General features: G+C 36.1%; 1 protein-coding gene across 4 annotated transcripts in view; it reads right to left on the bottom strand.

The window, feature by feature from the left end:
* Window positions 1–12,292, bottom strand: part of ASCC3 (activating signal cointegrator 1 complex subunit 3) — a 361,254-nt gene that overhangs the window by 335,392 nt on the left and 13,570 nt on the right. For all 4 annotated transcript variants that reach the window (XM_032275177.1, XM_032275179.1, XM_032275178.1 and 1 more), the window contains exons 2-3: window positions 11,524–11,654; window positions 8,383–8,533 (exon numbers count right to left, since the gene is read on the bottom strand). In XM_032275177.1, the coding sequence (XP_032131068.1) occupies window positions 8,383–8,533; window positions 11,524–11,613 (241 nt within the window). In that variant the 5' untranslated portion in view covers window positions 11,614–11,654. The remainder of the gene's footprint in view (window positions 1–8,382; window positions 8,534–11,523; window positions 11,655–12,292) is intronic.

The raw sequence follows: 12,292 nt of genomic DNA, 5'->3' as shown, positions 1-12,292 counted from the left end.
CTCCCACATTTCTTGGAGACTTTGTTCATTCCTTTTTACCCTTTTTTCTCTATTCTTGCCTTCCCGTTTTATTTCATTGAGTTGATCTTCGACCTCTGATATCCTTTCTTCTGCTTGGTCAATTCGGCTGTTGATACTTGTGCATGCTTTGCGCGAAGTTCTCGCGTTGTGTTTTTCAGCTCCATCAATTCACTTATATTCCTTTCTATTTTGTCCATTCTCGTTAGCATTTTGTCAAATCTCTTTTCAAGATTCTTAGTTTCTTTGTATTCGGTTAGAACATGTTCTTTTAGTTCACAGATGTTTCTTACTACCCACCTTCTGAAGTCTGATTCTGTCATTTCATCACACTCATTCTCCATCCAACCTTGTTCCCTTTGCTGGTAAGGAGTTGTGATCCCTTGGAGGAGGAGAGGTTCTGGTTTCGGGTGTTTTCATCCTTTTTGCGCTGTTTTCTTCCCATCTTTATGGATTCATCCACCTGTCGTCTTTGTAGTTGCTGACTTTCAGATTGGGTCTCTGAGTGGACATTCTGTTTGTTGATGATGAGGTTATTTCTTTTTTTTAGTTTTCCTTCTGACAGTCTGGTCCCTCTGCTGTAGGTCTGCTGAGGTCCACTCCAGGCCCTGCTTGCCTGGGGATCACCTGCAGCAGCTGCAGAACAGTAAGGGTTGCTACCAGTTTTCTTCTTCTGCTATCTTTGTCCCAGAAGGATACCCGCCAAGTGTCAGTCTGATCTCTCCTTTATGAGGTGGCTCTTTGGATATACAGGGTTCAGGGAGCCGCTTGAGGAGACAGTCTCTTCATTATAGGAGCTCAAATGCTGAGCTGTAAGCTCTGTTGTTCATTCAGAGCTGCTGGGCAGGTACGTTTAGGTCTGCTGCAGCAGAACTCATAAACCGCTTTTTGTTCCCAGGTGCTCTGTCCCAGGGATTTAGGGCTTTATTTATGAGTTTCCATTGTGCTGCTGCCTCCTTTTTTTTTTCCTTCAGCGCTGCTCTGCCCAGCAAGGAGGCAGCCTAGTCACTGTCTGCCTGTAGAGGGTTTGCTGAGCTGCTGTGGGCTCCGCCCAGCTGCCGAGTGAACTTCCCTGCAGTCCTGTTTATATGGGTGTAGCTAGAACTGCCTCAGCAGTGGTGGCCCACCTCTGTATTGGTGGACTCTCTCTGTAATGGCGGGTTTCCTTGGCTACGGTGGTCTGCCTCAACAATGGCGGACTAACACCTTATTGGTGGAGTGCCTCGGTAATGGCAGATCCCCCTCCCCCACAGAGCTGGTCCGTCCCGGGTTCAGCTGCACTTGCTGTGAAACTCTCAATCTGGAGAGTTTCTGATTGCTGTTCTTTTGTGGGGGTGGGACCAGCTGAGCCTGACCACCTGGCTCCCTTTCTCAGAGCCATTTTTTTGTTTTTTTAAGTTAGTGTTCCAGTCACCTATTGAAGACGCGCCGGGATCTGTGTGTTTTTCTGTGCGGCGACTCACTGCGCTGGCTTAAACAGCGGCACTGAGCTTCCTGGCCCTTTTTTTGCCCAGGAATCTACTGTCCTATTTCCCTGTTCAGTCCCCGTTTTAAACAGATGAATGGGCAACTTCCTGTGGCTCCAATCGCTAGCCAAAAGGGCATCTGGGGCATTGTATTTTGCACGGATAACCGCTGCGCCGGGGCGCTGACAGAGCAGCCGCACGGGGCAAAGCAGCCAAGCTGGACGACGCAGCCGCGCTGGCCAAAACAGCCACGCTGGCGACCCATCAGGCTCCTCCACCTGCGAATTTCCTAGTCTGTGAGCAATAAAAATGCAGTGTCCACTCACCCTCTGTGCTTTCACTGGGATCTGCAATCCTGAGCTGTTCCTAAACGGCCATCTTGGATCAATCCTTCGTAATTTAGTTCTTATTTTTCAAAGTCATTTTGGAAATTCTAGAATCTCTGCTTTTCCGTATAAGTTTTAGAATCAGCTTGTCATATCTATAAAATAAGCCTGCTGAGATTCTGCTTGGAATTTCATTGAATCTGTGGATCAAATTTGGGAGAACTGACATTTTAACACTATTACCTCTTTTGATCTCTGAACGCAAATATCCCTTCTTTGATTTATGTCTTCTTTAATTTCTCTCATTAACACTTTACAGTATTTAGTCGAGAATTCTTGTGTATATTTTGTTGAATTTACCCTTCAATATTCTATGGTTTTTAAAGTGATATTAAATGGCATTTGAAAACGCAATTTTAATATTTCATTACTAGTATATAGAAATGAAAATGAGTTTTGAATATTGGCTTTATATCCTGCAAACTTGCTAAACTCATGCCTTAGTTCTAGTAACTTTTTGTAGATTCTTTGAGTTTTTTTATGTAGACAATTATGACATCTATGAAAATGATGGTTGTACTTTATCCTTTCCAAACTATATGCATATTATTATTACTATTATTTTGCCTGACAGAGCAGCCGTGTGGGACAAAGTAGCCGCGCCGGCTGTCACAGCCGCGCTGGCCGAAACAGCCGTGTTGGCGACCCGTGGGGCTCCTCCGCCTGGGAATTTCCTAATCTGTGGGCATTAAAAATGTGGTGTCTACTCACCCTCTGTGCTTTCACTGGGAGCTGCAATCCTGAGCTGTTCCTAAATGGCCATCTTGGGTCAATCCCCCACAAAAATTTTTTTTTTCAGCCTTTGTGCTCTTACTTTTTCTTGCCATATTACATTAGCAAGGATTTTTAATACAGCGAGAAACAAAAGTGTTGATAGGCATTCGAGTCTAATTCCGTATCTCAGGGAAGCTTTTAACTTTGTACCATTAAGTATGTCTGTTCTAGGGTTTTTATATCTACAGCTTATCAGCTTAACAAAATCCCCTTCTATTTCTAGTTTACTGAGAATTTTTATCATAAATAGATGTTAGATATTCATCAAATGCTTTTTCTTTACTGAATAATCATGTAATTTTTAAACTTTTATTACTTTACAATGAATCACACTCTCTTCCCATATTTATCAATCCACTTATTGTAAACATTTGAGTGTATGTATCACAAACACATCATGTGTATTTTTTTTTGCTGGCCCGTTTGACAGTACATTTTAATCTTTGTGAGATTTCATTATATATACTGCAGTATACTTCGCTTGAGATTTAGTATATCCTCTTACATAGCTACAACATTATCACATCTGAGATCTAATATTACCTAATGATGTCCAGCCCACATTCAGATTTCCCCAATTGCCCCAAAAATATCTGTAATTTTTTTCTGATTCAAGAGTCAATCAAGAATCATATATTACATTTGATTATTATATGCCTTTAACCTCTTTTAATCTACAATAGTACTCTCATATCTTTTTAAATGACATTCTCCATTAAAGCCATCATAACATAGATTTCTTTGTAGTTAAGGTTTTTAATTACAGATTCAATTCCTTTAATAGTCAAATATTCAGATTTTCTATTTCCTCTTTTGTCCATTTTAATCATTTTTGTCATCTTAGTCCACTGAATCTGTCAGAAGCTCATCTTCTCATCCTCCTCTTTTCCATCCAGCCTTCTCTTCTGGAATGGACAAGTCACTTCTAGGAAAAAGTGGCCCAAATGCCAGGATCACATTTTCTGGATTAGTTTCTGCTTCCACATCTAGGCCCCCAAAATCTTCACTGCTTTGGTACTTCTCTGATACTGTCAAACAGACTTTGTATTCTGCAGCTTTTCTAGGTATTCTCCCTAGAGGGTTTTTCCACATTATCCTGTCTGCCACCTTGTGGGAAGTAAAACTCTTTGAACTCTTTTGCAGTCTGCAGTTTTCAAAATAACTGTCACAAATACTGCTATATCCCTTTAACAGGCCTTTATAATTCTTAATGTCTACCACTACGTCCATAAGCAAAATTGCCAGATTCTGCTAATATCTTTTTATAGATCCTATCCAGTCACTGCTTTATAAATGGCTTTCTACCCTGGATTTTGACTCCTCATTTTTTAAAAGCAAAATCCTACTTCCTTGACAGCTCACAAACTATAATGGATTCACAAATGCCCTAAACCATACTTTGTAAGCCACTCCCGTCCAACCTACCTTTTGAGTCTTACTTTTCTTAAAGACTAAGTTATTAAAGGTAAGATGCATTAAAAAGTCAGAACTCATATAAATCGGGTCTTAGAAATAGGAAAAGCAAAACAAACAGGTCTTTGTGTGACAAAATAAGTTGAACAGTGAAAGAAACTAGTTCCATTATGGCTGAGTCTTGATCTGTATCCACATTAGAGTGAAATCATTAGATCAATACACTCTCGGACAACTTCAAACATTCTGTTCTGGCTCTTGGAGAGATACTCAGTTAGAGAGCTGATTAGGGAATGGTAGCATCTTTCTACCCACCTGTCTACTATTCTTGGCCCCCATCTTAGTTTCTGTCTACACTGTGCATATCTTACTCGCCTCATGAAATGATGATTTAAATTCTTAAGTAATAGATACATGCATTTTACTTACTGCTAGTCTCAATCTTGACTTATTTTCAAAAATGTTTATACTTAGAGCACATAAAATATGACAAAGTGTCTTTGCCAACAAAATACAGGTTAATATGACTATAATCTTTCAGCGTTCATGAAGGAGACAGCTATGCCTACAATGAATATTTGAATACATAAGAACCAAGAATATTATTTTTAAATAATTTATACATTTTCTCTCTAAAACTAAATTTTATTATTAAAATAATCTTAAGGGGAGAATCAAATTGTAAAAAGGTATGAAAATATAACAAATGTAAATTGTGGGGTTGGGGGCAAGAGGAGGAATACTTAAAAGTAACAAAAAGACAAAAAATTGCCACTTGTAAGACATGGTCAGCATTACAGGTAGTGAAGACCATGGAGAACTTCGAGTTAGATTCTCAATACTTCATTCGTTTATTGAACATCTACTGGATCCCTTGTAGCACATTAGGCAATGGAATAGAAATATGCTATAATTCCTATAATCCCTGTATCATCAAAGCATTCAGTCTATCAGAGACCTTACTACTGTGAAGGGAGAAGACAGGAAAATAATTATGAAACAACAAGAAAAGTACTCTAATGAATTATGAACAATAGAACACATTGGAGAAAGCTATTTTAACGCATAAAAGAGAGAGAGAAAACAGTATGCACCGTTCAGGAAATTCAGACAGTAAACACTGCATATGTTGGAATAAAGTTTGCATGTGATTCAATGAGAAACAGACGAAAACGTAAATCGTGTCAACTCATAAAGGAGTTTTACGTGTCATTCTAAAAAATTTGATCTAAAAGGTAAGCTGGGAATAAAAATGAGCTCTGCTTTGACAAAGATCAGTGTAGTGACAGTGAAGAAGGTGGATGAGAAAGGAAGGCTAAAGCAAATAACTACTGAAGCAGCTCAGGCATGGGGTGATTAAAGGTTGAAATGGGGCAACGGTAAACATACGGAGTAAATTTAAGAACAGCTGAAAAGTAGACTTAATAGGACATGACCTCTAACTACAAGGAAAGGAAAGGTAAAAATCTAGGATTTCTATCATATTTCTATTTCAGAATTCGGATCTAGGCCTACTTTCAACACATACAAACCAGAAGATTCACTTAACCTTAATGGACCCTGTTTCTTCACATACAAAAATGAAGGCATTAGACAAGATGTCCTCTGATATTTCCTCCAGCTTAATGTCGATTGTTCAGATTAAACAATATGCATGGCCTTAAGTGTCTCATAATATTATACTCAAGTAAATATAATCTTTTTCTTTATTCTCTTGCTTAACCTTTTTAATATAATTGTACCAAAATTATCTATGTTAGAAGAGAAATGACAGGGACATTTTCCACACAAGACTAATCTTTTCAAAGCTGGTAGTTTAATAACATTTCCAGTATCAGCATTTTCATCCAGAAAGGACAGCTGACTACTATTCAACTTAAGTTTCACTAAAGTTAATAGTTATTCAGCTTAAGTATGGCATTTAAAAGTGGGTACAACAGATTTAGAATTTGCCTGCATCCAACTTAAGAGTTTATTTGTCTGAGAAATATTGTTTTGAGATATTAATCTCAAAATAATCCCTTAAACATATAGGTCAGGTGTTCAGTCCCTAAGTATAAATCAGATATCTATTTCATCACAGGTGCAATCCCTAGGATTACATTTCATGACTGGTGTTTAAAACAATGTTTTTTGACTTGTGGCCAGAGATATCCAGAGAAAAAAATCTAAAGGTTTTTGTTTTTTTTTTTTAATCTTAAATTCCACATCATTTATGTAAAGAAATAACTTAGTCATGGATTGAATAAGCTCAATATGTCATTACATTTTTGCCCAGTATGATGAGGCATTTTTATAATGTAACTCAAGAAGAGGAAAGATACTCTGTATAGTTTTTGAAAAGTACTTAAGTCAGATTGTGGTGGCCCCAACATCTTACAAATGAAAATGCAATGAAGACCAGAAGGGTTAAGATCCTAGCCAAGGTGATGTGGAAGACTGCATTTTCACCACTATTTTTCAAACAACCAAATTGCCTGTGTATTCTTAAAATACAGAGTCTAATTCTATGCCAAATGCTATTACAAACCTCATCAAAATGTGTTATACTTCCCCTAGGCTTAAGCACACTCAATTTTTACTAATGTTCTTGAACTTTTGAAGATCTAACTTTACAAACATATGAGATATTTTATACTTTCACAACTTAAAACAATGAAGACATTCTATTAAATATTATACTAGGTTATAAATCAATGATAGTTAAGTGAGATATTTTTAAAAGTTAACACATTTGAAAAAAAATTTAAAGATTTGATGATCATAAGAAAGTTTCCACATTTATGAGATGTAACAAACACACTCCAGAGCTAGTATGTGGAATAAAACTGCCAACCAGCAAGCACATGGTAAGGTAAGGATCCAAATTCTCTCTCTACCAAGGAATTACCTGAGAATTTTTTTTTCATTTATTTAACAAATGAATTTTTATTAAGACCCTAAAATATTCTGGGTTCTAGTATAAGCACTGAAAATGGAGAGTTTAACAAGAATAAGATCCTATTCTCATGAAACTTACAACAGAGTGGCAATAAACAAGCAAAATGTCAGATAGTGTGATACTTGTTATGGAGAAAATGTTATGAATGGTTACGAGATAGTGACTGGGTAAAAACTTATTGGAGTGAAAACCATTAAGGAAATAATTTTTTAGGTAAGTTTAAAATGACAAAAAGGAATCTACCATCATTAAGTTTAGAACAGAGCATTCCCAACACAGAGAGCAATATGTGCAAAGACCCAAATCAGGTACCAGCTTGACAGGTTTGAGAAAGTTGAAGAAAGCCATGTGTCTGAAACACAGTAGTGAAGGCAAGAATGAAGTGAGGTCAGAGAGAAAGGAGGAGGCCAGATCATATAAGACTAGAGAAGAAGTCTGGACTTTTTATAGGTACAAATCTGCTGAATTTGGAAAATCTAGAACTATCCTGGTGTTAATTATACACAGAGTTTTACCAGTCATTTGTTTGTTTCATTTAGTCTGGTTTTTAACTTTGGGAAGATAACCTGAGTGAGTACATAATATTACAATTTCAAATTACAATTTCCTTCAAATATAATCAATTGATAAGAATATTAGTGTGTGAAGGAAACAGAAGCAGTCAAAGTATAGTTTAAGTGCTGTTATTGACTGTGCATTAGGTAGGCATCTATAATAAGAGACTGAGCTACATGGCTTTTAAGCTTCCTTAGAGCTACGTTAAAATTTTAATTTACTTTATCCTTATTTTAATCAACAGAGGTTTTCAAACCCTAAATTCCTACAAATCCTTCATGCTTGACAGTAGTTTGTTTGTTTGTTTGTTTTTTTACTTCTGCCTATCTCCAGCCTGTCACTCTCTATCCTAAGCTCATTGATAGATAAGGACTGTCTTTTTTTTTTTTTCTTTTTGAGACAGGGTCTCACTGGAGTCGCCCAGACTGAAGTGCAGTGGCACAATCTCAGCTCTCCATAGTCTCAACCTCCCAGGCTCAGGCGATTTTCCCACATCAGCCTCCCGAGTAGCTGGAACTGCAAGTTCACATCACCATGTCCAAGTAACTTATTTCATTTGTATTTTTAGTAAAGACGGGGTTTTGTCATGTTGCCCAGGCTAGTCTCGAACTCCTGGACTAAAGCAATTTGCCTGCCTCGGCCTCCCAAAGTGCTGGAGTTACATGCATGAGCCACCGTGCCTGACCAGGACTGTCTTTCATAATTATGAATACTTATGCCTAGAAAGTTTTGCTTTCCTTTATATAGTATGTTGCTTACAAGAAATCTATTTTTGAACTTTATTGGTTCTATTAAAAAAAAAAATGAAAAAGAAAAAGGAAAACTATACCTATTTGTTTTGCAGCATGTAGTATATCTTTTAAGTCTTCATTTATACTTTGCATTTTACTCTTCTCCAGTTTTTCATTCAAAAATGTTATTATCTTCTTCCATGTCAAGCCCAAATCTGAAACTTGTTCATGAAGTTTAGATCGCTTTATCTGAAATACAGATCATGATATAGTAGAAAAATACTGGTTAAAGTTCTTCTCAACTCCAACACTGATTACATATATTCTGCATTATGTTATACAACTTGGTACTACTCACGAGAATTCAAAGTTGTATCTATTCACATCCAAACTGACTACTCAAAAAACAAGTATTACTTAAATGGGTTTTTGTAGATTCTCATTTGTTTAAAAGATATGTTTAATAAAAGCTGGTTTTACAGAATTTTTTTTTTTTTTTTTGAGACAGGTCTCACTGTCACTCAGGCTGGAGTGCAACAACAGCTCAACCACAGCCCACTGCAACCTCCACCTCCTGGGTTCAAGTGATTTTGCAGACTCAGCCTCTCAAGTAGCTGGGATTACAAGCATGAGCCACAACACCCAGCTAATTTTTTTGTGTTTAGTAGAGATGAGTTTTCACCATGTTGGTCAGGCTGGTCTCAAACTCCTGACCTCAGCCTCCCAAAGTGCTGGGATTACAGGTATGAACCACTGCGCCCAGCCCTTTTTACAGTTTTAATTACACTGCATACTCTTAAAATCTTTTCACAGACCAAAGTAAAAAGTTCAACACGCAGATAATAACATTATTATTATTGTTACCGATAACATCACACGTGTCTTGCCATTTTTCTAACTGCTTGTTTTTAATATAGCTTAGTGTATATTTAATATAGCTTAGACTGTATTTACATTTATATAATGTATATAAATAAGAGCTTTATGTCATGCTTTTTGATGAAAGGCATTTATAGAAAATTAGACTCTCATGATAGGTTCAATATATTCAAGTCGGCATTGCTTTCTTAAGCATGTTCCTAGACCAGGTGAGGCATTTCAAAGATTCTTTTCTATACACACTCTTTTCTATTAGTTGACTTAAACAACAGAAATTTATTTTCTGACAGTTCTGGAGCTAGAAGTTCAAGATGAAGGTGTTGGCAAGCTTGGTTTCTTCTGAGGCTTTTGTATATTTAAGACTACAGATCTTTTCATTCTCAAGAACTGACCACAGAGCACAATGAAAATTTTATTTTAGACCTCTGGCTTTGAAAACTCATGAAGCTTTCTAACCAAATAAAAAAGTAGTTGGTCAGGTAGAAAGCAGTAATTTTACTACTGGTTAGTCAGATGAAAATGCATAATTCCCTGCCTCCATTTTTTTTTTTTTTTTAATTTCAAATTTGGCTAAAAAATTTGGGTTTGCGGGGGGGGGGGGGGTGGGGGGAGAATGGGCAAGGGCAGAGATGAAATAAAATTGTCAATAAAATGAATTAAGTTGTTACAATAGGGTCATAAGCACATTAAGGTTTATCTTATTTGGCTCCTTACTTTTGTATACATTGAACAGCCTCTGAGATAAAAAGCTATATTAAAATGAAGCTCATCATATATACTACTTTCCTTCCTCAGGGAGGAAAAAATGTTTAAAAGTTTACAGGAATAAATAAGATGGGATAAGTTCTTCGTCCTTATACACTTTTAAATTTTAAAAACTTCTGTTATATCTCTAATACAGAATAACTTGCAAAGGGCCTTGGGGAGGTGAGGAGAGAAAATAATTCAAGTTTAAGATAGCAACATTAATTAACTATAGAATATACTCTTGTTTAGCTGCTGTGAACAATGTAAAACAGCCACTATTGTCAAGAAGGTAAACTGTTTCCTGTCGAACAAAATTTTGTATCATTAGAGAAAAAGAAAACTATCCAAAATCTGTTACAAATCTCTTCCTCCTAGTATCGATCTTTGAGTGAAACTATTAGTTAAAACAGCTGCATAAGGACTTTTAGCAATAAAATTTTAACCTACTAGGAAACAATGTTACCATTCTACAATAGATTCAAATAAGGAGGCAGCAATTAAAGTGAATGTTTTTCAAAAAACAGAAAAGGGCCAGTTATTTCATATACGATATTACATGGTTCATTTCTTCATACATAGAATTGATATAGCTTCAGGCCTTTAAAATTCACAACACTATGGCTAAGATTCTAAAACATTTATCCTTTCCTGGTGACATTTATAATATGAAAGCTGTCATTATATTTCTTACAAATTTCAGCAACTTAGAGATAATTTCCTTTTTTTTTTTTTTTTTAAGACAGAGTCTAGCTATCACCCAGGCTGGAGTGATTTCTTGCAAATTTCAGCAACTTAGAGATAAATAATTTCTTTTTTTTTTTTTTATTTTTTCTTTTTTTTTTTTTTTAAAGACAGAGTCTCGCTGTTGCCTAGGCTGGAGTGCAGTGGCACAATCAATGTTCCTCCAAAGTGATAATTGCCCATTTTTGCCCTAGTGAGATTTACCTATATTTGTAGGAAGGGTAAAATTAGCATTATTTATCATAAATTTAATTCACATAAGGAAACTTTTCCATAGCATAATTAGTAAAGCAGGGGTCAGCCTTTACTGCAAATGTCAAAACAGAGCACATAAATTTTTGTTTCTTACTATATTTCTGAAATTTTAGTCATAAAATAGCTTTTAAAATGACAATGTTTCTTAAGTCTTAAATGCCTTTCTTACCAATTATAATGACAAAACAAGTCAATTAGGAGATCAGCCCCTGAGTTCAAGAGATTAATATTCACATTTTTCATGATTAGGTACAGACACTGCTTTTGTTCATTTTATAAGAATTTTGCCAGAGACCTAAAAACTACTCAAGTGATCCAGAGGTAAATTACAGGATCAAGTTACAAAAATAACTATGATAGGGAGCTGAACAACAACAGAAACATTAACAAAGGATTCAATTATCATAGTTCTGATTATTCCCCTTGACAATATGGTTATAGGGGCCTAACGTATTTCATAGGAAACAGCAGCATACACATTCTCCATCTTCGTCTCACACCAAAGAAGATAAAACTTCCATGTTAAGCACATAGAATGGGGAAAAACCAATGTCAAATAGTTGTCCACAGTCTATGTTTATAATGATGTTCAACATTTCTACCTTTAACAAATCTACCTTTAAGTCAGCCACTTCTTCATTATAATTATCTTGCTTGGTGACATTTGAAAAGGAACGCAAGGCTCCTGTGAGACGAGGTAAAGCCATCTATTATTCAATCAGTGATCCATACAACAAGAAACCTGAAACTGAAACAAAACCAGATGATATTTATCTCTTCAGAAGAGGTAGCAGAGGTAATCAAACTCAACAAATTAACCTATATAAGAGGAAAAAAAGAAAAAAAAATAGTTAAAAAGCAATTGTTATAAATGTTGAAAAATTCTCCTGACCTATTTTCTATCCATGAAGTTTTTTTTTTGGTTTTTATAAAGCATTAGCTATGGTTGGAGAAAGGAAAAAGAAACAAACATTTCCTCAAAATGTCTTCTGTAGATTCCCATGTACAGGCCTCAAACACTGTATTACCACTGCCAATAATATTGAAAGAGATGAAACCACTTGTTCTTTTTTTTCTTTAATTTTGTTTTATGCTTACTGATTTCAAGTTACACCGCTTTCCAGTGGTTACTGCTGCTTGCAATGGTTTCCCTTGATGTTCGTATAGCTGGCTTTACACTGAACTCTTGGCTTAAAAGATATCTCCTAAGATGGAGCCTTTCCTGACCACCCCATCTAAAACAGGCAACCCAGTCATTGCCTGTCAAAGCCCCAAATGTTAATTCTCTTTATAGCACTAAGTCATATTTGACACTTTATTTACTAATGTTTGCATTGTTTCGCCACATAAAAAGTAAGCTTCATGACAGAAAGACTTCTATTTTAC

The sequence above is a fragment of the Sapajus apella genome, unplaced genomic scaffold (genome assembly GCF_009761245.1).
Source record: "Sapajus apella isolate SASKATOON/1434 unplaced genomic scaffold, GSC_monkey_1.0 scaffold6, whole genome shotgun sequence".
NCBI lineage: Eukaryota > Metazoa > Chordata > Mammalia > Primates > Cebidae > Sapajus > Sapajus apella.
The sequence above is the reverse complement of the archived record's forward strand: the minus strand, read 5'-3'. Positions and strand labels throughout refer to the sequence as shown.